Genomic DNA, 27,927 nt, shown 5'->3' on the forward strand with positions numbered 1-27,927 from the left:
GGAGGGGAGCAGGAGTGGGGGCCGGGCGGGCGGGCGGGCCTGGGGAGGAAGTCTGCAGCCCCAGGCTGCTGAGGGTGTGGCGTCTGTGTTTGCACCTTTGGAATGCAGCTGATTCACTCTGGGGGGAGCCTTGTGCAGCCACTGCTGCCGCCTTGGAGCTGACATCTGGCGGCTGAATTCCAGGAGGAGAGAGACAGATTCCTACAAGCAGATGCCAACTCTGAAGGTCAAACTAAGCTATGGAGCTGCTTTAGGAGGAGGCCCAGAGAGTCCAACACGGCCCCACCCCAGGATTCTGGGAGAGAGGTGAGGCCCCATCCCCAGCTGAGACCCGGGCCCTGAACTACCAGATCCTCTGTGGAACAGCCTGGGGCAGGGAAGCCTGAGGTCTGCAGTCAGAGCTGGGTTCAAAGACCAGTTACTTAACAGCTCGTATAACTGCAGAAGCCAAGGGCCTTAGCTGGTCCAGTGCTCAGCAACAGCACCGGGACACTGGCTCGCCTCCCCTGGCCCAGTGTCCTCTGTGTTGCTCTGCTTTCCGGCCAGTGCTTCCTGAAGCCTGAGAACTCCCAGCCTGCCTCTCCCTGGGGCTCCTGCAAAGTCTGGAGACTCCGGGTCGCAGCTCACCCCAGATGCTGATTGGACAAGCCTGGCTCAGGAGCTTGCCCCGGGATAGGGCCAACACCCCTAGAATCACATGGAGAAAGTGGGAGTGAGGGGTCCCCCAAAGGAGCCAATGCCAGGCGCTGGGCAGAAACTGCACACACGCCCACCCTGCTAAGCTCCCTCTATAGGACCGGCTTCTGGGGCACTGTGCTCAGCTTTCTGTCTTTTACCTACTGGGTGTCTCCCTGGCTAGGTTCCTTAGGCTCTCAGAAGCTCATTTTTTTCGTCTTTGAAATCTCATAGGATTCTTTTAAAGATTGAAGGAGACAGTGCGTGCAAATCCCTTGACACCTTCCTGGCCCAGAGGAGGGGCCGAGGCTAACTGGTTCCCTTTATCTTCCCTGTGTGTCGGTTCTCTGTGATTCCATCTAGATCTCTGTGGTCTGAAAGGGTAGTGTGTGTGTGTATGTGTGTGTATGCACGTGTGTGTGCATGTGCGCACAGTAGGCCTGGCCTTTTCTCTTCTCCAAGGCGTTTGTATTGTTTGGCTTCTCCCCAGAGAGGGTTGGAGACTACACAAGGACAGAGGATGGAGGCAAGAGGGACTGGAGAGGGGTGGCAGGAGGAAGGGAGAAGCCTGTGGGCTGAGACCTGCGTCTGGAGTCCCCTCTGCATGCCCTCAGCTCTGGCTGTGGCTGGAGGAAGGGCCCAGTCTCTAAGGAGTAGCTGCCTTCGTCCCTCCTGTGCCACATTATCAGTGTGTCTGGTCATTTGACACTGGGCGTGAGGGGTCCTGCCCTGAACTAGAGTTGCTGATCTTGTATGGTCTCTCTCCTGCAACCCTGGAACCTGGGGCCAAGTGTCTGACTTGGTCTCAGCTCATGATCTCACGGCTTGTGTGTTTGAGCCCCATGTTGGGCTCTGTGCTGATGGCTCAGAGCCTGGAGCCTGCTTCGGATTCCGTGTCTCCCTCTCTCTCTCTCTCTCTGCCCCTTCCCCACTCGTGCTCTGTCCCTCTGTGTCTCTCCAGAGTGAATAAACATTAAAAAAAATTAAAAAAAAAAAAAAAAAAAGAGAGAGAAGAGGAAGCCTCGTGCCCAGAGTAGTTCAAGCCTCTTGGACACTTGAGGAGAAATCTGGAGCTTCTGGGAGGGCACAGAACAGACCTCCTGTAAACTCTGCACCTGCTTGTGACCTGAAGTAAAGCACTTCCCATCACCTGCATGGGGCGTGCAGAGTACTAGAAGGGCTGTGTCCCCCTAAGCTTGGCACCCTCCACCCCTGCGAGCCCTCCTCAGTGTCACACCTCTGAGCCTGCACAAGTCCACGTGTGCCCTTGTCCCCACTGAACAACTCAAGTCCTCCAAGTTGTGGCCTGTTTACTTCCTCTTAGGGAAGAAGCGTTTCCTGCCAGCCTCGTGCCCGTGGGTTATTCTCATTTTCACAGCCACGTGTTCAGGGCCTCTGCGTAGAGCTGACATGGCAGTCGGTGGCTGCTACCACTGGTGACTCGTCCATGACCCGTGCGCCCTAAATCTGCTGAGAGCATTCTGCCCAGTTCCCTGCTGGGTGTTGAGCATTTAAAAATATGTTCATCCTGTCTCTTTCATTATGGGACAGACTCTCAGAATTTGAAGGACAAAGTAACGAGAACTGCATTTTCTGAGCTCTTACCAAGTGCTTTAAAAAAAATTGGGATGTAATTCACATACCATAAAAGTCACCTTTTTATTTTTTCATTTTTCCCTTTTTTTTTTAACACTTATTATTTTTGAGAGGCAAACAGGGCATGAGTGGAGGAAGGGCAGAGAGAGAGGGAGACACAGAATCTGAAGCAGGCTCCAGGCTCCGAGCTGTCAGCACAGAGCCCCAAAGCAGGGCTCGAACCCACCAACCGTGAGATTATGACCTGAGCCGAAGTCAGACGCTTAACCGACTGAGCCATCCAGGTGCCCCAAAACTCACCCTTTCAAAGTGTATAATTCAGTGGATTTTAGTATGTTCACAGAGTTGTGAACATCAGCACAATCTAATTCCAGAAAATTTTCATCATCCCCAGAAGAAACCCCTGTAGGTTCACCAGTTGCAACAAGCAGACCGCTCATGTGGACCGCTCATGTGGGTGTTGAGGATAGGGGAGGCTGTGCATGTGTGGGGGCAGCGGGTGTGTGGGAAATCTCTGTACCTTCTGCTCAGTATGGTTTATGAGCTTAAACCTGCCATAAAAAAAAAAAATAGAATAGAACAAAACAAAGCCAAAAGGAAACCCTGAGTCCACTAGCAGGGCCTCTGCCTCCTCCCTCCCCCCACCCCTGGCGACCACCAGCCTGCTTTCGGTCTCTGTTCTGGGCATCTCCTGTAAATGGAAGCATACCATCATGACCTTTGGTGTCTGGCTTCTGCCACTGAGCGCCACGTCTTTGAGGTTCATCCACATTGTAGCAGGTGTCTCTATCCCATTCCTTTTTATGGCCAAATAATATTCCATTGTGCAGCTGGATCAGAAGTTGTTTATCCCTTCCTCCATCCGTGGACACTTGGGTTGTTTCTACCTTTTGTGAACAATCCCGCAATGCTTTTGTGAAGGAGAAGGCTTTCAAACTAAGTGCTTTTTGAGGAACACCTCATTTAATCCTCATAGAAACCCTGAATGTCAGTGCTGGTATGTTCCGCCTCCGGATGAGGCTGCCAAGGTTCCGAGAGGTGAGTCAAGGTCACACAGCTGGAAGCCCTGGGATTCTCCCGCTCCTGGTCAGCAGGATCCCGTGATGCCTGCGAGGTGTTTCTGTTCAGTTTTAGCGGAGCCTTGCTGAGGACTGCCCCTCAGTAAATGCTGCTGACTCTTCAGGGGCCCTGCAAACCTCAAGCCGCACAGCACTCTGTGATCTGTTCACCTGCTCTGGGGACGCACCCGGGGGTTATGGGAGGTCCCGACTCCCCCAGATTCATCCATAGATCTGGGACCAGGCATTTCCCCTGCCTCCTCTGGATGCTGCTCTCAGCATCAGTCCTTGCTTTCCTGGGGGTCCCGGGGCTGCCTTTCTTGGATTTAGCACATAGGCCCGTGTTCACCTGCTGGTGAACTTTGCTTTTCCCACCTTCCCCTGTGGCACGGAGGTAAGTGTGCCAGTCAGGCAAGCCCAGGTTCAAGTCTGCTCTGGCATTCTGACTGTGTGGCTTTGGGCAACTTTCTTTTTTTTTTTTTTAAATGTTTATTTGTTTTTGAGAGAGAGAGAGTGTGAGTGGGGAAGTGGGGGAGGGACAGAGAGAGAGAGGGAGACACAGAATCCGAAGCAGGCTCCAGGCTCTGAGCTGCCAGCACAGAGCCCGACGTGGGGCTCGAACCCACAAACTGCAAAATTACGGCCTGAGCCAAAGCTAGACGCTTAACTGACTGAGCCACCCCGGGCACCCCTTTGGGCAACTTTCTTCACTTGTCTGAGCCTGTGCTCGTTGGTAGTGGTGGATACTACCCATGGACTTAGTGATACGGTGGATGAGGACTGACCAAGGGAAGGGAGATGAGGCACTCCCTCTGTAGCCAGCACCTCACACACTCGTGGGAAGGGACAGTCTCCTCTTGGTCCTCACTGCACAGGCAGGCTGGCAGCCAGCCCAGGGAGTGGACAGGGAGCTTTGTGTGTCTCCTTGCCCCTGGAGCTGTGGGAGGCTCCTGTGACTGAGTTCTGCTCAAGGAGGGGGATGTCAAGGCCGGGCCTCCGAGGTCAGGACCCCGCCGAACCTTCCCGTTTGCCCGTCTGCCCTCTGCCCGGCTCCCCGCCCGCTGCTCTGGCAAAAGCTGCACCGCAGGGCCCAGTGCGTTCTCTGCTGGTTGCCTGGGTACGGTCCTCAGCCCCTTCCCCAGAGCTGCAGCACAGACCTGCTGCCCCCTGGCCCGAGGGCTTGGATACCGGCCATGACTGTGGACCACCCTAAGTGGTGGCCCACGGCATGAGGCAGGAAGGGCAACGTACTGAGGGGATGTGCGCCAAGGACGAGAGGACATCCTCTGGCCTGGCCGCAAGAGTGGAGCCTCAGGGTCCTGCCAGGGAAACCCTCTCTTCTCACTGCTGTTGTGGCTCAGCCTTTCAGCCTTTCCTGGCCCTGCCCCTCTCCTCCTGCTTCTCACATAGCAGCTTCTGAGTTACTGGCACCACCCTGTGCTGCTGCTTTTGCTGCTGCTGAGGCCACTGCACCAGACGGAAGTTAACCCCAGGTGTGCTGGTGCTGGCAGCCACGGCCAGCGATGAACAGCAGGGGCTCACTGGCCGGAGGTGCTGGAGGAGGAGACCAGCTGCTTTGCTCCAGCCTGGTTCCCCTTCTGGAGTGTTCATCTCTTCTCCTTCCTCTCTGTCTGCCCAAATTTGAATCCAAAGCCTGTCCTGACCCCTGGGAGTTGTTTCTTCCTTTGGCTGTCTGGGCAGTGACAGTCGATCACAGAAGGTGGCTTCTTTCTCACCGTGTACTTGACCTTGTCATTTGACGCAGATCACGTTTTCTCCCTCGCAGCCCCATATCCTTCACCACACCCAGGTAGGCTCCTCTCTTGCACCTGGCCTTATCTGGCCAGGTGAGCTCTCGAGTCCTGAGGCCACTGGGAAAAACCATCCTTGAGGCTGGAGCATGGGCGGTCGTGAGGGGTCTGAGGGAGCCAGGCGCTGGGTCTGACCATCTGGGATGATCCTGGGCAAGTTCCTAGGCTATCACGGGACTTCAGGTGCCATAGTGAGGACCAGACAGAATGGGGGTAAAGCCGCCAGAGCAGCAGCTGCCACAGGGGCACCGGCCACTGATGCACACATACACACACGTGTGCCTCTCCACACGCTGGGCTCTGAGCCCACCCTTCCCCGGGGAGAGCTGCTCCTGCAGCCCACCCAGGTCTGCCTTGTCACCAGAGCAGGCCTCTGTCCATCCCCTGGCTTGGCCCAGCCCAGCCCATCCTTTTCTATCCTCACATGGGACTTGAAATCCTGCTTTCTGTCCCCCACCTCTGTCCACTCCTTCGGATGAGAGCTGGCTGCCCAGAGGGATGCTGGATACACTCCCCGAGCTCAACAGCATCCTCATTTGTCCACTTCCTGTGCCCTATGCTGTGTACCTTTTCCTTGAACCCCAAATACTCCTTCCTGGATTTTTGTGTGCCTCTGCTCAGCCTTTCCCCTCTTGGTTGACTTGCTCTCCTTTTAATGTTGTCCAGAGGCCCCGAGGGCCCCGTCCCCATTTCCCCCTGAACTCCCCAGTGGGAAGGGCCCAGGCTAGGTGTAAGGTCCCACATTTCCCAGGGGGAGGGGAGGAGTCCCTAACAGAGTGGGGGTGGGGGGTGGGTGTGAAATTTCCCCATGTAGTGTGAGGGAATGAGCTGGGTGCTGACCGGGTCCAGGACAGGGCGCACTGATGGAGGGAGAGCGGGGGTGAGGGCAGGAGCCCGCTCCAGTGCGCTGAAGTGTCAGGCCTCGAGACACCAGGAACCAGACCGGAGGTGGGGATAGGGGTGCATGCCAGAGATGGGCTTCGGCCCCAGCCCCCTTCAAGGGCTTGCTTATGAATCAGATTTAGCTGGAGAAAGAAAGCAGGCATTGGGAGGCCAGGGCCTCAAGGCACATAGACAAGCCTGGAGCCCCCTGGGTCTGCAGAGCCTTGGGGGTGTGGGGAGGCCGGTAGTCTGCCCCTCCCCCCCAGTACCTACCTTGTATTCCGCCAGGCTTGCACACAAAGAGTCGTGTGGGCCGGGCGCCCCCTAGTGGTTGGGGGACTCTAGCCTCGTTGACCTGGAGATCTCCCTGTCTAGGCTAGTAAAGGAGACCAGGGCATTGGGGAGATACTGGGCTTTGCTCCAAACCCCAGGAGGGCCGTCTGACTCTTACTCGGCCTTCCTGGGAGCATTCAGGATCTTCTCTGTGGCAGGGGCATTTTGCTTCTAAGGAGCCCATCCCTGCTTTCAACAGCTGGCATCTACCCCCCACCTCCTCGCCCAGCACGCCAGGGCTCAAAAGGCCATCTGGTGCATTCCCCAGCTCCTGGGCGTATTTGTGTAGAGGAAGAAGCCTCGAATTAGGGTTGGGACCTTAGGTTTCTGTTTGAGTTCATCTGCAGTTCTCTAGATATCCTTAGACAAGTCCCTCAACATTCTCGGAGCACCTCGCTGGTGTTCCCCACTCTGTGGTAGCAGACCCCCAGGGACATTTGCCCTTGGACCCTCCCCTCCCATTGAGCGTGGGCGGAGCCTGTGCTGACGGTGTAACTCCCATGATTAGCTCATGTTGTATGGCACTGTTGACCCTGAGATAGATTAGTCACGAACCCCTTATTATTTTTATTACAAAAGTCTTTTTTTATGTTTATTTTTGAGAGAGAGAGAGTGATGGAGGGTGAGCAGGGGAGGGGCGGAGAGCAAGGGCAATACAGAATCCAAAGCAGGCCCCAGGCTCGGATCAGGAGCCCTTTAAAAGCAGAGATTTTGGGGCGCCTGGGTGGCTCAGTCGGTTGAGCTTCCGACTTTAGCTCAGGTCATGATCTCCAGGTTGGTGAGCTCATTCCCCCCGTCGTGCTCCCTGCTGTCAGCACAGAGCTCGCTTCTGATCCTCTGTCCTCGTGTCCCCTGCTTGTGCTCTCTCTCTCAAAAATAAATACATAAAACATTTCATTTTTTTTTTTTAGTATTTATTTATTTTTGAGAGAGAGAGAGTCAGAGACAGTATGAGTGGGGGAGGGGCAGAGAGAGAGAGAGGGAGACACAGAATCTGAAGCAGGCTCCAGGCTCTGAGCTGCCAGCACCGAGCCTGACGTGGGGATTGATCTCACGTTTCCTGAGATCATTACCTGAGCTGAAGTCGGTTGCTTAACTGACTGAGCCACCCAGGCACCTCAAATAAATAAAACATTTAAAAGCAGAGACTTTTCTCTCCGCTGCCTGTAGAAGACAAAATTAGAGATTCAAAGTGAGAGACGGGTCGTCATGAGAGACAGCTTCTGTTGCTCAGCCATCTGAGCTGAGGGGCCACAGGGCAAGACCTGAAGGGATGGCTTCTAGGAGCTGAGGCCGGTCACCAGCCAACAGCCAGCAAGACATCGGGGACTTCAGTCCTATAGCTGAGAGAAATGGAATTGCACCAACAGCCGGTGAGCCTGGAGGAGGACCAGAGCCCCAGATGAGATCGTAGCCTCATATCACCTGCATTTCAGCTGGTGAGACCCTAAGCTGAGAGCCCAGTCATGCCTTACCTGGCCATCTGACCTCTTGAACTGAGCGATGATAAGTGGGTGCTCTTTAAGCCAATACGTTTGTGGAAGCTTGTTACACAGCAGAAGGAAACGAACACATCCTCGGTCCAAAGAGAAGAGGAGAATTCCAGACACAGGCAGGATAAAAATTTAAAAATGAGAAAAATCTGGGGCGCCTGGGTGGCTCATTCAGTTAACAGTCTGATTCTTGGTTGCAGCTCAGGTCATGATCTCACGGTTCGGGATTTCAAGCCCGAGTCAGGCTCCAGCTGGCAGCCTGGAGCCTGCTTGGGATTCTCTCTCTCCCCTCCTCTCTCTCTGCCCCTCCCCCGCTCACTTTCTCTGTCTCTCAAAATAAATAAATAAACTTAAAAAAAAAAAGGCAAAAATCTATCATACCCCCCCGCCCCCGCCCACAGGTGCTATGTGGGGTTCAAACCTGCAACAGCCGTCCTGCTGGCTGCGGTGCACATCCCACATCCCTCACGCAAGCTTCCAGCCAGCCTGGGATGAGAGGAGACAGAGCAGTGTTTGCTGTGACCAGGGCTATGCTGGTGGCACTGTCAGCAGCCAGATCCCGCTGTGGCTGAAGAAAGGCACTCTGAAAACCCACCGCGGGGGCGGAGGCGGGGGCGGGGTGTGATTTCTGGAACTCCCTGGACTTGTGGGCATCTTTAGGGTCTGTCTGAATAACAGCTGTATTAGATAGAATTCACATACCATATAGTCCACCCATCTCAAGTGTACGATGGGGTGGTTTTTAGTGTATTCACGGAATTGTGCAACCATGACCGCGATCAGTTTTAGAGCATTTTCATTACCCCGAAAGGAAATCCCCCTGTACCCTTTAGCAGTCACTCCCCCTTTCCCCCTGACTCCCCCTTATTCCTTGTCTCTTGTCTCTTTTCTGTCTCTATGGATTTGCCTGTCCTAGGCATTACATACAAACGGAATCCTATGCTCTGGAGCCTTTTGTTTCTGCTTCTTTCAACTCCGCATGATGTCAAGATTCATCCATGCTGTAGTATGTATCTGTACTTCACTCCTTTTGTTTGTTACCTTTATTGAGATATAATTCACATACCCTACAACTCACCCATTTAAAGTGTACAGTTCAGGGGCATCTGGGTGGCTCTGTTGGTCGAGTGTCCACCTTTGGCTCAGGGCGTGATCTCACAGTTCATGAGTTTGAGCCCCGCATCGGGTTTTCTGCTGTCAGCGTGGAGCCTGCTTCGGATCCTCTGTCTCCCTCTCTCGCTGCCCCTCCCCCCCTCAAAAGTGAATAAACAGTAAAAAAATACAGTGTACAATTCAGTGGTGAGCACACTATAACATATAGAGTTGTCCAGTCACTATGTTGTGTACCTGAAACTAATGTAACATTGTGTGTCAACTATACTTCAGTAAAAAATAAGTGTACAATACACTGGTTTCTAGTGTAGTCAAAGAATTTGTGCAACCATCTAGAATGTTCCATTCTAGAACATTTCATCTTCCCCAAAAGAAATCCTGTTAACTATTAGCAGGCATTCCCCATTTCCTCCTCCTCCCAGCCCCTGGCAACCTTTCATCTACCTGCTGTTTCTGTGGATTTGCCTATCCTGGATGTTTCACTTAATGGAATCATACACTCTGTGTCCTTTTGTGACAGCTTTCTCTCACTGAGCATCATGTTTTCAAGGTTCATCCATGTGGTACCACGTATTGGTACTTCATTCCTTTTCATGGCTGACTAATACTCTTCTGGATGGACAGACCACACTTTTTGTATTCTGTTGCTGACTCATTCACCCCTTCCACCTGGAATTTGGGGGTGGGGCTGGGGGAAGGGGAGCAGTGGGAGAGGGAGGGAGCTCGGTGGGCTCATGTTTGATAACATAGAAGGAGGGCCAGTGTTCTGAGTTGTCCTAGGCCATACTGCACTCACGGCTCTTTGCTCCAGGTCAAGCGGGCCCCCTCCCCATGCCTGCTTTCCAGAGCACTATGTGCCCAGGGTCTGCAGCCAGAGTTCGGCTGCAGGTGGGACAGCTGTCTGTGAGCTCTGCAGATGATGGTCTGCATTTCTAACACAAATCATCCACTAAGCAGTTATTTGATTCCAGTCTTTACAGAGACCCCCCCCTTAAATTTTTTTTTAATGTTTATTTTTGAGAGAGAGAGAGAGAGAGAGAGAGAGAGCGCATGAGCAGGGAAGGGGCAGAGAGAGAGGGAGACACAAAATCTGAAGCAGTCTCCAGGCTCTGAGCTGTCAGCACAGAGCCTGACGCGGGGCTGGAGCTGGTGAACCATGAGATCCTGATGGGAGCGGGAGCCGAAGTTGGATGCTTAACCAACTGAGCCACCCAGGCGCCCTGACACCCCGCCCCTTTTAAAGGGCAAGTGGTCTGCAGGCTGATGGTCATACCACCTGATCCTATGTGAAGGCATCTACTGTAAAGCACAGCAAAGAACCTTCCAATACACTTGTTCCTTTTCACCTGTGGCAGATTTTAGCAGGAAGGGAGAAAGAGCTCGAGGTCCTCTGTCCCTCCCCTGCACGTCACCACCAAACCTGGTCATTCTCACAGGTCCAGCTCAGATGCCTCTGGCTACTGCTGCCCGTGGCAACCTGGCATCAGTGATAACGGCAACTACCACTTATTAATGCTACGACGTGCCGTGTGTATCCCAGACTTCTTGCAATAGCCTGTAAGCTAGGTGCTGTTACAGCCTCTTTTACAGATGAGTAGAACGCAGATTCTGAACCACACCATACGGCTTCTGGCCCTTTCTGGAATCCTATCATCCAAAAAGCAGGGAGTGTGGGTAGACAGAGAAGGGGTCCAAGGACTTTGGCTGTGGGGGTGTCCCAGCTGCCAAGCAAAAAAGAACTTCACGAAGGTCACATACAATGAAGACAGAAAACAGCTCCTGGGAGGGGGCACCAGTGACTTCAGCAAGAGTGGTTTTTCCAGACAGAGTAAGGAGAGAAGGGGAGAGGGAACGGAACGGAACACCCACTTCAGGGAGTTTTGCTGTAAAGAACAGCAGGGAGAGAGCGGTAGCCTGGTAGGGGTGGAGGGTTGTGGGTGTTTTGTTTTGCTTTGTTTTTTAAATGGGAATCACACAGCTTGTTCTCAGTGATGGAAACGGTCCAATAGAGGGCACACGGTGAGGACTGTAGGAGAGCTGCGGGGGAGACGTCTGCAAAGCATCCTCCTGGAGGGGTTCTCCATGCACGGACGGGGCGCGGACCTTCTTCCAGACAGGGGCCGGGGACCGGATGGCAGGTTACAGGTGCAGATAGGAAGGCAGAAGCAGCAATAGGAGCGTGTGGGGCTTCTCTTCAAGTCGGATCCTTGTTCTCAGAGCAACAGGACCTGAAGTCCTGAAGCTGAGCGAGAGGAGGTGGGGAGGTGATGACGGTCTTGAAAGAGAAGGTGGGGGGAAGAAGAGACCTGGGTGATAGAAGGCTCCACTGGGGGGTTTGAAAATAAGATCAGTCAGCTAGGTTGTGGGATTTCCTTTTCTCAAGGGTGTTTGGCTGAAGCGAAGGGGGTGGGGTGGGGAGCAGGGCAGGCGGGTTAGGCGCGCAAGGGAAGGAATGGATTAAGGGGCTGTGAATTCTAAACTGGATAAGGAGGGAAGTGAGACCATAAAGGGGCAACGCATCGGCAGGGTCTATGGGTCAAGCAAACTATAGCCCACGGGTCAAATCTAGCCCACTGACCATTTTTCTCTTTTATTTTTAAAATTATTTTTTAAATGTTTACTTATTTTGAGAGAGAGAGAGAGAGAGAGAGAGAGAGCGAGAGCACAAGCAGGGGAGAGGCAGAGAGAGAATCCCAAGCAGGCTCTGCACTGTCAGCATGAAGTCCGATGTGAGGCTCGATCTCACAAACTGTGAGATCATGACCTGAGCAGAAACCAAGAGTCAGAAATTTAACCAACTGAGCCACCCAGGTGTCCCCATTTTCTCTTTTATTATGGTAAAAGGTATATAGTATAAAGTTGGCCATTTCCACTGTTTTCTTTTTTATTATTTTTTGTAAAATCTTAATTCCTATTAAGAGCCTCTATTCTCTTTTGTTTCTTTTTAAATATTTATTTATTTATTGGGGTGGGGGAGCCCATGGGGGAGGACAGAGAAAGAGGAGACAGAGAATCCAAAACGGGCTCAGAGCTCACAGCAGAGAACCTGATATGGGGCTCGAATTCAGGAACCATGAGATCATGACTTGAACCAAAGTCAGATGCTCAACCAACTGAGCCACCCGTATGCCTCCCCCTGCCACCATTTTAAAGTGTACAATTCAGTGGCAACAATTATGTTCCCAGTGTTGTGCAACTATCAATACCATTTCCAAAATTTTCCATCACCCCAAACAGAAACATACTCCTTGAGCAAGAACTCCCCCATTTCCTCCCCACCCCCAGCCACCTCACAACCCCCCTCAGGAACCTCTGATCCACTTTTTGTCTCTGTGAATTTACCTATCCTAGGTACTTCATGGTAGTGTAATCATACAATATGTGATCTCTTGTATTCTGGCTTAAAAGAAAAAACATTTATTTTTATTTATTTATTTTGAGAGTGAGAGAGAGCGAAAGCAGGAGGGGCAGAGAGAGGGAGGGAGAGAATCCCAAGCAGGCTCTGCACTGTCAGTGCAGAGCCCGATGCGGGGCTCGAACCCTTCAACTGTGAGATCATGACCTGAGCCGAAATCAAGAGTCAGACGCTTAACTGAATGAGCCACCCAGGCACCCCTGGCTTATATTTTTTTAAGTTTATTTATTTATTTTGAGAGAGAGAGAGAGAGAGAGACAGAGAGCACGAGTAGAGGAGAGGCAGAGAGAGAATCCCAGGCCGGATTTGCACTGTCAATGCAGAATCCAACTCGGGGTCCGAATCCAGGAACCATGAGATCATGACCTGAGCCGAAGTTGGACACTTAACCGGCTGAACCACCCAGTCACCCCAATCCTGGCTTATTTTACTTTTCAAGGTTCATCGATGCTGTAGTACATTTCAGCACTTCATTCCTTTTTAACGCTAAATAATATGCCATTGTACAGATAGACCACATTTGCTTATGGTCTCTCGTCAGTTGCGGGACCACAGGGGGTGTTCATCTTTAGTTACTGTGAATAACGCTGCTGTGAACACTTGTATGTGATTACCTGTTTGAGTCCCTGTTTTCATTCTTTTGGGTACATAACTGGGAGTGGAAATGCTGGGCCATATCACAACCTCTGCCAGGGTTTGTATGGCCCCTGAACTAAGAATGGTATGGTCCCCCCCAAGATGTTCACATCCTAAGCGGTGGAAGCTGTGAATAAGTTACCTTACGTGGCCAAAGGGGCCTTGAAGAAGATACAACTGAGGTAAGGATCTTGAGATGGGGAAATTGTTCTAGACTATCTGGGTGGGCTCAAGGTCATCATAAAGGTCAGAGTCTGAGAAGGAAATGTAATAGAAACGAAGGTTGCAGTGACCTCCTGGTGGGGGGGGGGGGGCTCCACCAGCCAAGAAACGTGGGCAACTTCTAGAAGCTGGAAAAGATAAGGAAAGGAGTCTCCCCTAGAACTTTCAGAAGGAAGGAGCCTTGTTGACGCCATGATTTTAGCCAAATATAACCCGTTTGGACTACTGACCTCCAGAGAATAAATTTGTTTCGGTTTAAGCCCCAAACTCTGTGTTAATTTGTTACAGTAGCCATGGGAAACCATTACAAATAACTTTTAAATGCCCTTTACAGAAGAAGTTTGCCCACCTGGAGACTCAGGTAGAGGCTCTAAGGAATTTTGTAGAGGGCACAGGGGACCCCGTTTGGGAGTCCTGGGAATGGGGGACAGCCTGGAGTTTGAGGGCTTGTGTCACTTCGGAAAAGAGGGCTAAGTGTTGGGAGGGAGTTAGAGTGGGGTGGTGGGGGCAGCAGATGAGCCCCCAGCAGGCAGTTTTGGCACCTTTGGCAGAAATGGCCAGGCCAGTCTGAGTGACAGCTACCAGGCTCCACCAAGGCAGTTCTGTAAGAGAGGGGCAAGGGGTAAACAAACACACTTCTCCCAGCTCTCATTCATTCATTCATTCATTCATCCACTGAGGCAGCACAGACTGCTCCGTGTGTAGTTATGTGGCCCTGTATCCTATGTTGCCTCCCAGGAAGTCATCATTTCCTGAGCACATTTCCTGTCCCCACAGGCTTTCCAGGGACTGTGATGTTAAGTGGTCTGGGATCTGTACTTAGAGAAACTGCCCAACAGGTTGCTGCAAGGATCAGAAAACATGCAAGCAAAAATCTACAAGGTGCTCGTGAAATCTAATAATAATAATAATAATAATAATAATAATTCCCAAAATAACTGTAACTTATTATTAGTAGCAATATTTTAATTAGGAGGCGCGATTTGGGCGGAACCTTGAAGGCGGATGGGATTGGGAAAGGCGGTGGGCAGGAGGGAGGACATTCCAAGGCAGGCGTGGTCTTCCTGAGCCCGGGGCCAACCCTCCAGGAGCCAGGGCAGGGGACTTGGGAGGGGGGGGGGCGGAAGCAGGCCACCACCGCGTCCCTCCCTCCCCGCCCTGGGCCATCACCCGTAGTAAGAGCGCACCCTGGCGGAGGAGCAGGTCCCGTACTAATTTAGCCATGAATGAGAGGCGGCAGCCCTCCATCTGCGTCTGTCCAGCCTCCCCGCGGAGGGGGAAAGGGGGTGGGGTGGAGTGGGTAATAGGGGGATACCCGGCAGCAGCCACCAGACCTCCGGGCCGCGCTGGCAGCCTGCTCCCGTGGCCGCTGCCGTCCTGGCCCGCCTCCACCCTTCTTTCCCCACCGGGGCCCCCGTTTCGTAAGGCAGCCTCAGGATCTGAGGCGCCCGACGCGCCCCCCTTTGCTCTCTCCACCCCGGCTCCGGGATTCCCAGGCTCCAGAGCCCGGGCTAGGCGGCCAACTGGGCAGGCAGGGAGGGAGGGGGCTGGCCGGCCTCCGAAGTCGGCCCCAAGTTACATGTGGGAAGAGGTGGCTGTGACGCAAGTTTCCAGGGGGCCCTGGGCTCTGAGGGAGCGCGCCAGAGCGGCTCCTCTCCGTGCAGCTGCAACCGTGAAAAAGAAAAAGCCCCGAGCAGCACCCCAAGCCGCCTTGCCACGGCGCGCGGGGTCCAGCTGCGCGCCCTCTGCCCCCCCAGGGCCACCGAGCGCCGAGACCCTGCATCGGCCAGTCCCCGCCGGACCCCTGGCGCACGGGCTAGGCTCCCTCGCGGTGGCTGGCCCCTTTTTCTTCTTTCTTTTTTTTTTTTTTTTTTGCAACGCTTGCCAACCTGTCAGCTGATGGACCTCATCACCCATAGTGGCGCATGTAGCTCGGCCGCAGCTCGCTCCATTCACGCCGCGCCCCCCCCAGCCGGCCCCCGGCCCCCGGCTACCGGTGCCGGGGGGTAGGCTCGCAGACTTTGGCCGCAACCAGCCCCCGGGGGCCCGCGCCCCTCTCGCCCGGGCCTCGCGCCGCCCGGGGGGCGCTGCAAATAGTCCTTTGTTTACATGCAATTCCTTACTCCGCGGAAGGAGGCCGGGGGAGTGCTGAGTTTTCACCAGCTGTTTCCCGCCTTGAAACAGACATCTGATCAGCTGCAAACACACACACACATACACACGCCCGGGGAGGCAGGCCGGAGAGACCTCCCTCCCGCCCCTCCCGCCCGCCTCCCTCCCCTCGCCGCCGCCGCCGCCGCCGCCGCCAGCATCTGGGACCGGCCGTTTCTGCACCTCCGTCCGGCGCTGCCCTTTGATTCGGATTTCCATCTTGCATTCTCCGGCGGACCGCGGGACCCGGCTCGTGCAGAGGAGGGGGGCCGATCGCTATGGAGTATTTCATGGTGCCCACTCAGAAGGTGCCCTCTTTGCAACATTTCAGGAAAACAGAGAAAGAAGTGATAGGAGGGCTCTGTAGGTGTGTACTCCTCCTCCCCCCCACCCCCTTCCCATGATTGCAGCCCCTGGCCAGCCCGCCTGGGCTGGCGCGCGTGTGCGCACGCATGGCCCGCGCTGCCGACCCCGCTCGCCTTTCTTAGCCTCCGGGGCGGCTACAGCCCCGCGAGCTGGGCTTGCGCCGCCGGGGGACCCTCGTCCCCGGGAACGTGGGGGCCCCGAGCGGCCCTGGTCACTTTTGTCCGCTGCAGGCGGGCGAGTCGCGACGTTTGTAAATTGCAAACAGACCCACGTGGTTCTGCAGCAGTCCCGGCCATGCTTGGTGCTGGTGGCTTTTCCCCCCGCGCTTCCTCCTCCCCCCTCCCGCGGCGGCTTCCTTCCTCTCCCTCCTTCTTCGCTGTCTCTGGGTGCCTCCCTCCAAGGGGGCTTGGGGTGCGCGGGCCGCGCGTGGGGCTGCTGCGCGGTCTGCTACAATGCAGCCACGCCGTGGCTCTGGGAGCGGCGGGGGGGGGGGGATCGGGGAGCCGGGTGGTGTGTTTGCTGGGAGCAGGGCTGCGGCGGGGTCGGGGGGCGTGCTCGAGTAGGGGCGCGGGGATGGGTGGGACCCTAGAGGCCGGCGCTGCCGGCCGGGGGCGCCGCGGACTCGGGCACGTTAGCGGCCGCTCGCTCGCTTGCCGCCCGCGCCCGGGCGCTGTTTACTAGCGAGGCCTGGACGTGACTCTGCAGCCCTCTTGGAGTAGGCGGACCTCGGCGCGCCGCCTCGCGGGAGCTGTAGTTCCCCGAGCCCCGCCGGCGCGGCATTGTGGGAGATGTAGGCGCGCCGGGGCCACGCTTTCCTCGCACAAAGCTCGGCTCCCGCGAGCTGGATGGGCCCGGCAGGCCCGGTGGAGGCGCCTTTTGAGGAGGGGGCATCAGAGGCTGACCTTGGCCTCACAAGGCTGCTGCCTTCCATCCGCCGATCTCGGCTGCAAACTTTCCCATCCACACCCCTTTCCCCCCCACACCCCCACCCCTAGTCAGAAACCGAAACCGTTCAGTCTCCCAGCCGTGTGGGTGTGTGATTCCAGGTCCTCGGCCCTCCCCAGGAGCCACTTCCCAAGTTTGGTCCGGGTTGTTCCAGGTCCACCCTTTACCAAAGGGTGATGGGTGCGTGTGCCACTCGCATTCCATTTCCCTGGACACTGGTTAAAATGCACATGTCCGGAACTCTGATGGCCAGGAGAAGGGCTTGGGCGTCTGCACTGAGCACTGCCTGCGGGACACGGCAGTACAGCGGCTGGGGCTCTCCTGTGTGCCCAAGTGTGGGACCTGCAGCCCCTGTATGGCCTTGCTGCTCCGGGAGCGAAATGGCTCCCTAGGGCTGGGGCCACGTGCTTTGCCGCCCTGGGCAGGCTGGGCGGGGATTGAGGGAGGAGGAGCCGAGGGCGGTGTGGCCCAGGCTGGTGGACACCAGGGGCTGCAGAAATGAGGTTGGGGACGGTTGCTGCTCATGTATACACGCACCCCACCCGCCTCAGGGTTTCTACCTTAACAATTCTCAAGTTCAGGGTGGTGGGCAGCCAGAGGGGTGGCCCTTCCAGAAGGTCTACCTGGAGGACCTAGCTGTAATAATAAGAAAAAAAAAATTCTGCTGCTCTTAATATGTTCTAGGGATTCGTTTTGCTGGATTTTTCTCATTGGATTTTCACAATCTTCCTCCTGAGTTTGGCAGCCTTGTGATTGCTGTGTGGCATGAGGACACAAGCTTGAGAAGCAAACAGTTACAGCAAGTGGTGGGGCTGGAACTTGAACCCTGATCCCGGAGACCCGTTCTGACCGGGAAGGGCTGGGCACTGGGGAGGTGGGGTTGAGCTGCTCCAGATGCTGTTTGGGCCTTAGTTGAATCCTCTCTTGGCCTCCTAGGACTCTGGTTTCACTCTGTCCCTGTCCCAAGCCCCCCTTTAGGGGAGTCCAGCAGTCCCCAGGGGCCAAGTGCCATGAGCCTGCCTATCTGTGAGACGGTTGTAAGCCCATGTGCTGGGTGTGGAGTTGGGGCCTCTGGGTTTGTTCGTTTTCAGAAGGAGCTGTGGGGTGAGGTGGGATCAAGTGTGTGGGTGGGGCGGGACCTTTTGGTTGTGTGGACTGGCTTCTCAAGCTGGTGGACTTTGTTCCATTCCTCGGTGCCTGAAGGGCCCCCTGTCTCTCGCATCCTTCTCCCAGATCTACTGGAGGGGGCCGTACTGCACAGTGAGTCCCCGTGTCTCCCCCATCCCCGCATCCCCTTCATATCTGCTCCTGCCCAAACTGTGTGGTCTTGGACTTGTGTCGTCTCAATGCTCTCTGCTTCTTTAAAATAGAGCACCTGTAAAGGTTAGTTGTGTGTGTGGAAAACACCTGGTATGTGTTCAGATGACACTCACACTCTTGGAAGCAGAAGCATTGTGGTCTTAGAGTGTTCACCTACTGCCCTTGGTGGGGGTGGTGGGGGTGGGAGACCAGTTCCCAGAAGGAGTTAGAGAGCAGCTAGGGGCTTTGGAGTGTGTGCTGGGTCCTTGATCCGTTTTTTGTTTTGTTTTGTTTTATGTTTATTTTTGAGAGAGAGTGCACGGTAGGGGCAGAGAGAGAGGGGGACAAAAGATAGGCAGCAGACAGCCTGATGCGGGGCTCGAACTCATACCGTGAGATCATGACCTGAATCAAAGTCGGAAGCTTAACTAACCGAGCCACCCAGGTGCCCCCTTGATCTGGTTTTTATGAGGTACTTACTCCGTGCTAGGAACCAAAACTGGCCCTGTCCTAAGAGCTCAGTCTCCTAGTGCTAAAGAGTTGTATCAGTCCCCTAAGAGAGAGCTTGGGTTCTCCTGGAGTCCTGGGTACAAACTTCGGAAAAACAAATCATCCTCTTTTTCTCAGTATCTCTCTTTTTTCTTCCTCCCTCCCTCTCTCTTTTAATAACCTAAGCTTGTTTGCTTATTTATTTATTTACTTACTTACTTACTTACTTACTTACTTATTTATTTATTTTAGTAATCCCTGCTGGGCTGGAACTCACGACCCCCAAGATTAAGAGTCACACGCTCTACCTGTGTCTTTAATTTAAATTAATTTAATTTACTTAATTAAATTTAAGTTAATTTAATTAACTAATTAAATTAATCTTTAATTTTTTAAATTAAATTATTTATTTACTTAGAGAGAGAGAGAGAGAGCAGGGGAGGGGCAGAGAGAGAGAGGGAGACAGAGAATCCCAAGGAGGCTCTGTGCAGAACCTGCTGCAGGGCTCGATCCCTTGAACTGAGATCATGACCTGGGCCAAAATCCAGCGGATGCTCAATAGACTGAGCCACTCAGGTGCCCCTTGTCTGTGTCTTTAGATTTCACCCTGATCCTGTGAAGTGAGGCAATGTTTCCCCATTTCACAGGTGGGGAAACTGAGGCTTTGAAAGATGAAGTAGCTAAGCATGGGGTTCCACAGCTAGTAAGTGGCAGGGGTGGTTTGTACTTGAACACAGTTCAGGGAGCTCCGTCTGAGGAGGGGAGGTGAGGGATGAGGTGTTTCTGATGGGAACAGCCTAGACAGGGTTTGTTCTGGGACCAAGGGTAGGGGTGGCAGGCTGGTCAGAGTGTGGTGTATGGATTCAAGCAGCGGGGCTAGGTGAAGGCCCTGGGTTGCTTCAGTACCTGCTGCAGAGGACAAGTGACTTGGACATCCTTGCTGAGGGTCACCTTCTTTCCTGCCTTCCTTTTGGGGTATGGGAGAAATCCCGCGTGGGCTTTCCCACCTCACACTGTAGTCACTGAGTGGCAGGCGTGTGAGTGACTTTGGGCAGTGTAAAATGAGAGTTCTCAGTGGCTAATCTGAGGCTGGAGGCCAGGCATGGGGGCATAGGGGGATGGGAGCTACATGCTTTTGGGCTGGGCAGAAAGGACAGGTACAGGTCAGGATCCTGTCTTGAAGAGTAGCTCCCCGGATGCCCGGTGGCTCATTCGGTCGGTGTCCGATTTTGGCTCAGGTCATGATCTCGCAGTTCACAAGTGCAAGCCCGGTGTCAGGCTCTGTGCTGACAGCCTGGAGCCTGCTGCGTATTCTGTGGCTCCTTCTCTCTCTGCTCCTCCCTAGCTCACGTTCTGTCTCTCTCAAATAAATAAAAACATAAAAAAAAAAAAAAAAAGTGTGCTCCCTTCCCCATAACTTCTGATTGGTATGCTGGTGTTATTCCCAGGGGGCTGTTTGAGGGTACTCTGGTACCGTGGTGGCAATCTTGGCACCCAGGGCTGGTACCCAAACTTTTCTTGGCCATTGGCTGCCCAGCTCCAGGAGACTGGCTGTCAGAGGGCAGTCTGGGAGGGCGAGAAGCAAGAGAACCTGGGTGTCAGTGGACAAGGCTAACTTCACTGCTCACCTCGGAGTCTGAAGTTGATGTGGAGGGGACAGAGGACCTTACAATTCCTGTAAATCATGTTTACGTGTGCAAAACTTAGAAAGAAATGTGAGAAACTTTCAGGCATTTGCAGAAAAGCCCACTTTATCTAGTACAGTATCTGTGGGATTAGCCGTCCATTATTGGAATCGCTGGTTGGTCAGCAGTCAGGACCCCTGGTTGGCCAGCACTCCCACCAGTCAGAACTCCGGGTTTGCCATGATTCCACCAATCAGAATCCCGGATTAGTCAACATTCCACCAATCAGAAACCCTGGTTAGTCCACGTTCTATTAAAGAAACTGTCAGCTGATACTTCTGGGGCTATTTAGGTGAGTTACCCGGGAGGGTCTTGGTGGCAACCCAAGTCCTCACAAAAAACTGCAGCTTTGGGGTGAAATCTGTTTTCTGGGACTTAAGGGTGTGCTAGGTTAGCCAGCAGCTGGTTCCTGAACCAGGAAGCTGGGCTGATGGACTGGGCAAAAGGGAAAGAATGGATAGAACATTGGGAAGAACCAGGATGAACAAGCCTCTGCTCCCTGCCTGGGTCCTTCATTCTCCTTTGGTCTCCCCGGCTCCTGGGCATCCTGGGGAGAAGGAAGGAGCTGAGGGTCTGCTCCCCAGGGCAGAGGTTTTCATGGGCAGATGAGCTGACTGGTTGGGGAAGGTGGGGCTGAACTCTGGTTTCTGGGGGGATTGGGAGGACAGTTGATGGGACCTGGCTGGGAGGCAGTGGGGGCTGGAAAGTGCAGCTGCACCCTGCTCTGCCTGATCTTTCATGGGCAGGTCACTTCTGTGCCTGTCCCACTGTTTGTCAGGAGGGTCAGGGGCACACTATCTGCTGAGGCTATACACAGGGCTCTGGTAAGCAGTGGGGCCATTTGTGAGCCATCAGTAGTAGAGGGTGCCATCAGCAGGTGAGGGGAGCCGAGCTTTGGCTTGGCATCCGCAGGTGCCTGTTAAGCCCTGGTCTGGCTGTCTGACCTTGGGCTCTTCCCTTCCTCAGACCTTGGACTCCTCATTGCAACACAGTTACCCAGCTGGGTGTCTATGGGAGTCAGATGGGAATAATGTAAATGTTCTGCATGATGGTTGTGCATACCCCATGCTTTGTCCTTTCTACAGGGTCAACTGTCATCTGTCTGGGTGTCTGGCTTTGTGGGACGGTGCAGAGCCCACTCTGTCCTGTGGGTAAGAGCAGGGCTCTGGGATCAGGGTTCAAGTCCCAGCCCCACCACTTGCTGGAACTGTTCCCTTCCCAAGTCTATGTCCTCAACCCACACAGGAATCATAAGGCCACTGGACTCAGGAAGATTGTGACAACTCAATGAGAAAATTCCAGCAAATTGAGTCAGCATAGAACTCAAGACTTTTTTTTTTTTTTTTTTAAAGTAAGCTGTATGTCTAACATGGGGCTCAAACTCACAACCCCAAGAGTCACATGTTCTACCGAGCCAGCCAGGCTCCCCATTCCACCTCTGTAATCCACCCACTACAGAGGGTCTCGAGGACACTTCCAGACCAGGGGAGCCTGGACTGGGTTCTAACACCCCCAAGGGACAGGCAAGCCACTGCATATCAGGTCTCTGACCTGTATCCTCTCCATTGCTGTCTCCAGCCACCCCGTCCACCTGTCCACTTCCACTGTAGGGGCAGGGAAACTGGGAGAAGTGAGGTGCCCCTGGCCCAGAAGTCAGGACCCAGATGACTGGCAGTCTTACTCTAAAACTCTGTCCCATCTCACTCTGCGTCCTAAGTCTCATCTGTAAAGAAAGGGTTGTGGACCCCTTTCCCAGCATCGATATTCCATAGGCCCTGTGAGGAAGCTGCACCCTGAAGGAGGGGGCCCAGGGAGGCCTTGAGGGTGCTGGTGGAGGAGAGGGCTTGTCTGTGGGCCCCCAGCTGCAACTGATGTGGAGCCTGCTCTTAGCCCACCCTCCATGGACTACCCTCTCTGTCAGGAGAGGAGGCCAAGGCCCAGGATGGGGCAAAGACAAGTCCAGGGTCCTGCAGGCCTGCAGTGGGACAGCTGAGGTGGGCCAGGGGCGGGCAGGAAAAGCCTTGCCTCCCTCCAGCTGTTGCAGACTCGTTCTCCTGGCTTTCTGAGTAAATTTCTTTCTGTCTGGGAGTGGGCATGGGGGCTTGGGCACCTCTTGGAGCTCAGGGTTCCCATCAATGGAACAAGGCTGCCTGCGGTTCTTTCCCCATTCCTCCAGAACCAGGGGGGTGAGCTCTCTTGGCCCAGGCCTGGACCAGGTCACCCCAGGAGGGCCCCTCAGGAAGAAGCCAGGGCTGTGGCTTTGGGTGGGGCCGGTGGCCTCTGCTGGGAGCCCAGCATCTGGAAGCCATCAGGCCAGGGGCTGGGGGAGTTTCAGAAGAGGGCCGGGAAAGGGGGGAATGCCTCCTCCAGGCCACACACAGGCCCACCCCTCGGGAGCAGTGGCGTTGGGCCCACAGGCCCCGCTGCCGTCTTTGCCTCCTGCCAATGCCTCTGGGCCCATAGCCTCTCCCCCTTCCGCTGGCTGCCTTCTCTCTCACCCCACTGGCTGCTGCTCCTGTAAGATGCAATCACATAATATGCAATAACATTGCCCACTGCGTGCTGGGAGCCTTGCTCCTCTGGCACAGGGCCTGCCTCTTGGGGTGGGTGGGTTTGGGGGAGAAGTGTCTCCAGGGGTGGTGGGCCTGGCGTCCCCTTCTTGGAGTGAGTGGTTCCTGTCTCAGTTTTGAAGTCTTAGCGTGGGGTGTCTGGGGCCGGGCTGGGGACTGGCAGATGAGTGTGTGGCTGGAAATATGACTGTGGGGATGGGGAACCATCTTCCTCAGTCCTCAAGCCTGCAGTGCTGCAGGAGGGGGTCCAGGTGCACAGTAAGACACTCAGAGGTGGCCCAGGGACAGGTGTCTCCAACTGCTCTTGGGACCACCTGCATCAGAATCACAGAGATTCTTGTTAACCATTCAGGCTTCCGGGCCGCACCCACAGCTGCCACACACGGGGCCGGGACCTGGGGCTGAGTGCGTCCCAGGACGTACAACTCCATCACCCTCCTGATCGGCTGGGGGCAGAGGCATCTGACAGATCTGGCGTCTTCTGCAGTGGAGGGATGAAAGTTACACTGGAGTTACACTGGGCCCTCTGGAGATGAATTGTGAAGACAGGGTCCCCTGGGGGCAGGGCACGGAGGGCACCCGGCCTGAGCACGTCTGTGTCCTTCCCTGCAGCCTTGCCAACATTCCACTGACCCCTGAGACGCAGCGGGACCAGGAGCGGCGGATTCGGCGGGAGATCGCCAACAGCAACGAGCGGAGGCGCATGCAGAGCATCAACGCGGGCTTCCAGTCCCTCAAGACCCTCATCCCCCACACAGACGGAGAGAAGCTCAGCAAGGTGGGCTGGGGCCCGGAAGGCTTCCTGGAGGAAGTGGTTGGCTCAGGCGGGGAGAAGAAAGCGAGCTCTGGCAGACGTTGCCTGCCGGGGTCCCTGACTTGTCCCTCCCACCCTCAGGCAGCCATTCTCCAGCAGACGGCGGAGTACATCTTCTCCCTGGAGCAGGAGAAGACCAGGCTCCTGCAGCAGAACACACAGCTCAAGCGCTTTATCCAGGTAGCGCCCCGCGGAGGCCGCCTGCTACCTCAGTGCCCTGCCCCCCTCCTGACTCCGTTTCCCTGGTGTGGGCGCGTCCCGGCTCAGCGGTGGCTTGGGACTCCCATGTGGCTGCGGGTCGACTCTTCCCCACCGACCTGCCTACTTGAGGCATTTGCCTTGCTGCCTGGGCCTCAGTTTACCCATCGGTCAAGTGCAGTGGGCTGGGCTCTGGAAGGAACCAGGTGATTTCTAGAATCACCTTTCTGGCCTTTGTTGGATTTGCAGAATGGGGTTCCCTGGGGCCGGCGTAAGCGCCCCTGGGCTTGACAGCCTTGGGGGGCTGTGAAGGAGCCCCCTGACTCCCCTGTTGGTGGTGGTGGTGTCAGTAGTATGTGGGTGTCACGGCGCACTCACTGGCCCCTTGGGGTCTCCAGGAGCTGAGCGGCTCATCCCCCAAGCGGCGGCGGGCAGAGGACAAGGATGAGGGCATCGGCTCGCCGGACATCTGGGAAGACGAGAAGGCAGAGGATCTGCGTCGGGAGATGATCGAGCTCCGGCAGCAGCTGGACAAGGAGCGCTCGGTGCGCATGATGCTGGAGGAGCAGGTGAGGCTCTTGGGTGGACCCGGCTTCGCATGGGGGGCTCAGTGGGAAGCAAAGCAGACAGGTCCCTGCCCTCGGGGGGGGGGGGGTCACTGTCTGCATGGGGTTGAGGGACATGCGTCAGAGGCTCTCACGGGGCTGGAATAAAACACGGCTGCAGTAAAGGCCGCGTGCCAACGATGGGCACCAGGGAGGGGGATTGGGCCGGTTCCAGAGAGGCTGCTTCACGGCTTCTCCGTGCAAGTGACTGGAGCCAAGGTGGGGAGGTCGAGTCTCACAGTTAACCACGCAGAGAGAGGAGAAGGGTGCACCACGCAGCACAGCAGGGGCCGGGGCCTCGAGGTGGGAGGGATCAGGGCATGAGGGAGGCCATGGCTGGAGAGGAGATGAGTCACGGCGGGTCTGGCAGGCTGTGCTAAGGACTTTGGTCTCTACCCCGAGGGTGGACCAGCTTCATGTGAAGGTTTGCAGCGGGAGCGAACGGCCTCTTGGCGAAGGGCAGAGCTTGGGGAGGCTGACCGCAGCAGTCCCACGGGCCCTGCACAGAGGCTGGGGGGCGCTGGGAGTGTGGTCTGGGACCCGTCCCCCCAGCCTGTTGCTCTGCCCCCAGGTGCGCTCGCTGGAGGCCCACATGTACCCAGAAAAGCTCAAGGTGATTGCACAGCAGGTGCAGCTGCAGCAGCAGCAGGAGCAGGTGCGGCTGCTGCACCAGGAGAAACTGGAGCGGGAACAGCAGCACCTGCGGACCCAGGTGAGCAGGCGGCATCTGCGAGGGGCTCTGCGCCTCAGTGGGACATCAGTGCCTCTGGGGCCCCGCCTCCCTGGGTGCCCAGTGTCCTGCACACATTATTGCATTGAGTCCTCCTAGCAGCCCTTCGAGGCCTGAGCTTTTATTCTCCCCGCTTTACTGATGGCAAAACTGAGGCACAGAAAGGTTAAATTCCATGCCCACTCACGACCCTCAATGACGTGGCTCTCTGAACGCAGAGTCCACGCTCCTGCCCACCACTGTCCTTGTTAGATGTTGACGTGCTTGCCTGGCGCTGAAGAGGGAAGGGGCCACAGGATCTCAGATGACCGGAAGCCCCTCTCTGCACTGCCTTTTCCTCATTTCTTAAAATAAGAGGGGTGGGCCACACACTGGCTGGCCCCTTGGGAGTGAAGGAGTTCAGAGGTGGTGGCGGTTGGCAGAGGCTGTGTCTAGGCAGCGGGCAGAGTGTTTGGGGGCCTTCCCGTGCTCTCCGTGAGGGTCCTCAGGGAAAGGGCAGTTCCTGGAACCTTTGGAAAAAGACTGAGGGCCTCTGTCTTGCAGCTGCTGCCCCCCCCGGCCCCTACCCACCACCCCACAGTGATCGTGCCGGCACCACCCCCTCCCTCCCACCACATCAACGTCGTCACCATGGGCCCCTCCTCGGTCATCAACTCTGTTTCCACGTCCCGGCAAAATCTGGACACCATCGTGCAGGTACCTGGGCTTAAGGGGGAGGCAACATGTCGGGGGAGCGGGGGTGGGGGCGCGAGATGTGTGAGAGCCACAGGCTGTAGGGGATCGAGACGGGGCTTGAATACAGCAGGAAGAAGGGTTGGCAGCTGAATGTCTCCATTCCCTAGTTTCCCTTTCTGTGTCTGCCGTGGGAGGTGGCTCTGGAGAAGGTTTGGGGCAGAGAGGGGGACAACATGGCCTGGAAGACCCTGTCTCTTCCTCCTTGGGGTTTGCTGAAAGGGTTCTTTGCTCCCGAGCCCCCTAGTGTCAAGTTCCTGCATCTAGGTCTTGGTTGGCTCCAGAGTCTCCTCTCAGCTCCGTCTGCCAGGACGTGGGATAGGATGCAGGTGGCAGTGGCTGGGTGGGGGACACTTACGCCTCCTGCACAGATGATTGGCACTGTGGGTCAGGCCTGAAGTCTCTGCTGTGCCCCACTCAGGGTGGCATCCCTTGGGAGAACCCAACAGCATCCCAAAGAAAGAAAAACAATGAAACAAACAAACAAAAAAGCCCAAATGAAAAAAAAGCGCATCAACCCCTGCAACTTTACTTGCACATAAATGCAGCAAATTGAAGAATAAAGTTAATAACAGAGACCTCCCATAAGTGAACAGGCAGACTTTGAAATGTATAAATGAGAGATGCATGTGACTTCCAGGCGGTCCTGAACTGTGATCTCCAAGGCGTTTTGCAGCTCAGCAGAGGAGTTCCAAATGTTTGTTTCCCCCGTATTCTGGCAGGCCGGCCACTGTCTTGCCAGGCTTATTTCTGGATATTTCTGTGTGTGTGTGTGTATGTATGTGTGTGTGTGTGTGGGGGAGGGGGGCATAGTGGCTGTCCCAGTGTCCCCAGCCACCCTCATCGCAGCCTGCCACCTCCCCCCGCCCACCAGGCGATCCAGCACATCGAGGGCACCCAGGAAAGGCAGGAGCAGGAGGAGGAACAGCGACGAGCCGTCATCGTGAAGCCAGGCCGCAGCTGCCCGGAGGCCCACGCCTCTGACACTGCCTCCGATTCGGAGGCCTCGGACAGCGACGCCATGGACCAGAGCCGGGAGGAGCCAGCAGGGAATGGGGGGCTTCCCTGACCACCCCCCAGCCCTCCTCTCCCCTCTTGGAGCTGGAGGGGGCCGGGGGGCAGCTACAGGGAGCAAACGCAGGTGAACGAGTGAGGAATTTTTACAAAATTACAACGTCATTTGGGTCTCTTTTATGACCTCTTTTTCAATACTGTAAATCGACCTTTGAGTGAAGCCACCCGACCTGAGGTCCCCGGGGGCTGGGGTGGCAGGGGCATGTTGAGCACCGGGACACCTGGGGCTGGGCCTCGCCCCGGAGGCTGGGGGAAGCTGACACAGGTGCCTGGCCTCTCTCCGCCAAAAAGCATTTTTTCATTTAAACATGTTTTTAAGAACAGGGAAAAATCAAACAAAACCCCAAGGTATGCTGCCCTCCCCAGAGCCAGCCCTAGACCGGCAGTTTCTGACTCCTTCCCTCCTCTTTTTGTTTTTTTCCTTTCTCCTTTAAGCACTTACATGGGTTGGGGGTCTGGCTGGGTCGGAGCTCTCTGGGGACCCCGGGGGTCTACGTTGCTTCTCGGTTGGGGTTTGCTGCTGCCCTTCTCCCCTCCCCTCCCGGCCTCGGCTCAGCTCGAGGATTTCCCCACCACCACCCAGCCCCACCCCTCCCTCCAGGTTTCCCATCTTCCACCCCAAAAATGTCTTTGTCTCTCTCTTTTTGTTGTTTGTTGTTGGTTCCTTTTGGTTTTGGTTTTTTATCTTTTTGTTTTGTTTTTGTTTTGTTTTTGTTTTGTTTTTTTTATTTTTGTTTTTTTTTTTTTAAACAATTTTGAGGTCTTTGTGTTCAAGGAGAAGCTATTATATTTTGTTAAGAAAGTGGGGGGAAAAACCAAGAGGCCACCGTGCCTTTATAAAGAAACAAAATAAAGTTTGTACTTTGTTTTTTAGATTCTGTGTCTGTGGGGTGTGTGCTGTCCTGAGGAGCCAGGAAAGGCTTCCCAGACTAGAGTATGGGGTGCTCTGGGGGCCCACAAGAGGGGCCTGGATGTGGCTGAGCAGTGACTTTCCCCAGCTGGAGTGTGGTGTTGTAATGAGATATCAGGGCCCCC

The 27,927-nt window shown here is 55.2% G+C and overlaps 1 protein-coding gene across 5 annotated transcripts; it reads left to right on the plus strand.

Moving 5' to 3' along the window:
- Positions 1–63: 63 nt before the first annotated feature.
- Positions 64–27,765, plus strand: TFAP4 (transcription factor AP-4). 5 transcript variants are annotated; one of them, XM_019821034.3, is made up of 7 exons: positions 64–306; positions 23,352–23,517; positions 23,635–23,733; positions 24,150–24,320; positions 24,928–25,068; positions 25,630–25,782; positions 26,693–27,765. In XM_019821034.3, exons 1-7 carry the CDS (start codon positions 212–214, stop codon positions 26,885–26,887), a joined length of 1,020 nt encoding a protein of 339 aa, XP_019676593.1. In that variant the 5' UTR covers positions 64–211; the 3' UTR covers positions 26,888–27,765. The 5 variants fall into 5 exon arrangements, with proteins under 5 accessions (XP_019676593.1, XP_044903618.1, XP_006942452.1 ...); XM_045047683.1 differs by lacking the exon at positions 64–306 and adding an exon at positions 15,246–15,693; XM_006942390.5 differs by lacking the exon at positions 64–306 and adding an exon at positions 15,530–15,752.
- Positions 27,766–27,927: the final 162 nt, after the last annotated feature.

This window comes from Felis catus, chromosome E3 (genome assembly GCF_018350175.1).
Source record: "Felis catus isolate Fca126 chromosome E3, F.catus_Fca126_mat1.0, whole genome shotgun sequence".
Taxonomy (NCBI): domain Eukaryota; kingdom Metazoa; phylum Chordata; class Mammalia; order Carnivora; family Felidae; genus Felis; species Felis catus.

Excerpts from the sequence above, each read along its gene's own strand:
- TFAP4 (XM_045047683.1), top strand. The coding sequence starts at position 15,344 with ATGCAATTCCTTACTCCGCGGAAGGAGGCCGGGGGAGTGCTGAGTTTT. Across the intron at positions 23,518-23,634 it reads ACGGAGAGAAGCTCAGCAAG|GCAGCCATTCTCCAGCAGAC; the intron begins GTGGGCTGGGGC and ends TCCCACCCTCAG. Across the intron at positions 24,321-24,927 it reads GCATGATGCTGGAGGAGCAG|GTGCGCTCGCTGGAGGCCCA; the intron begins GTGAGGCTCTTG and ends CTCTGCCCCCAG.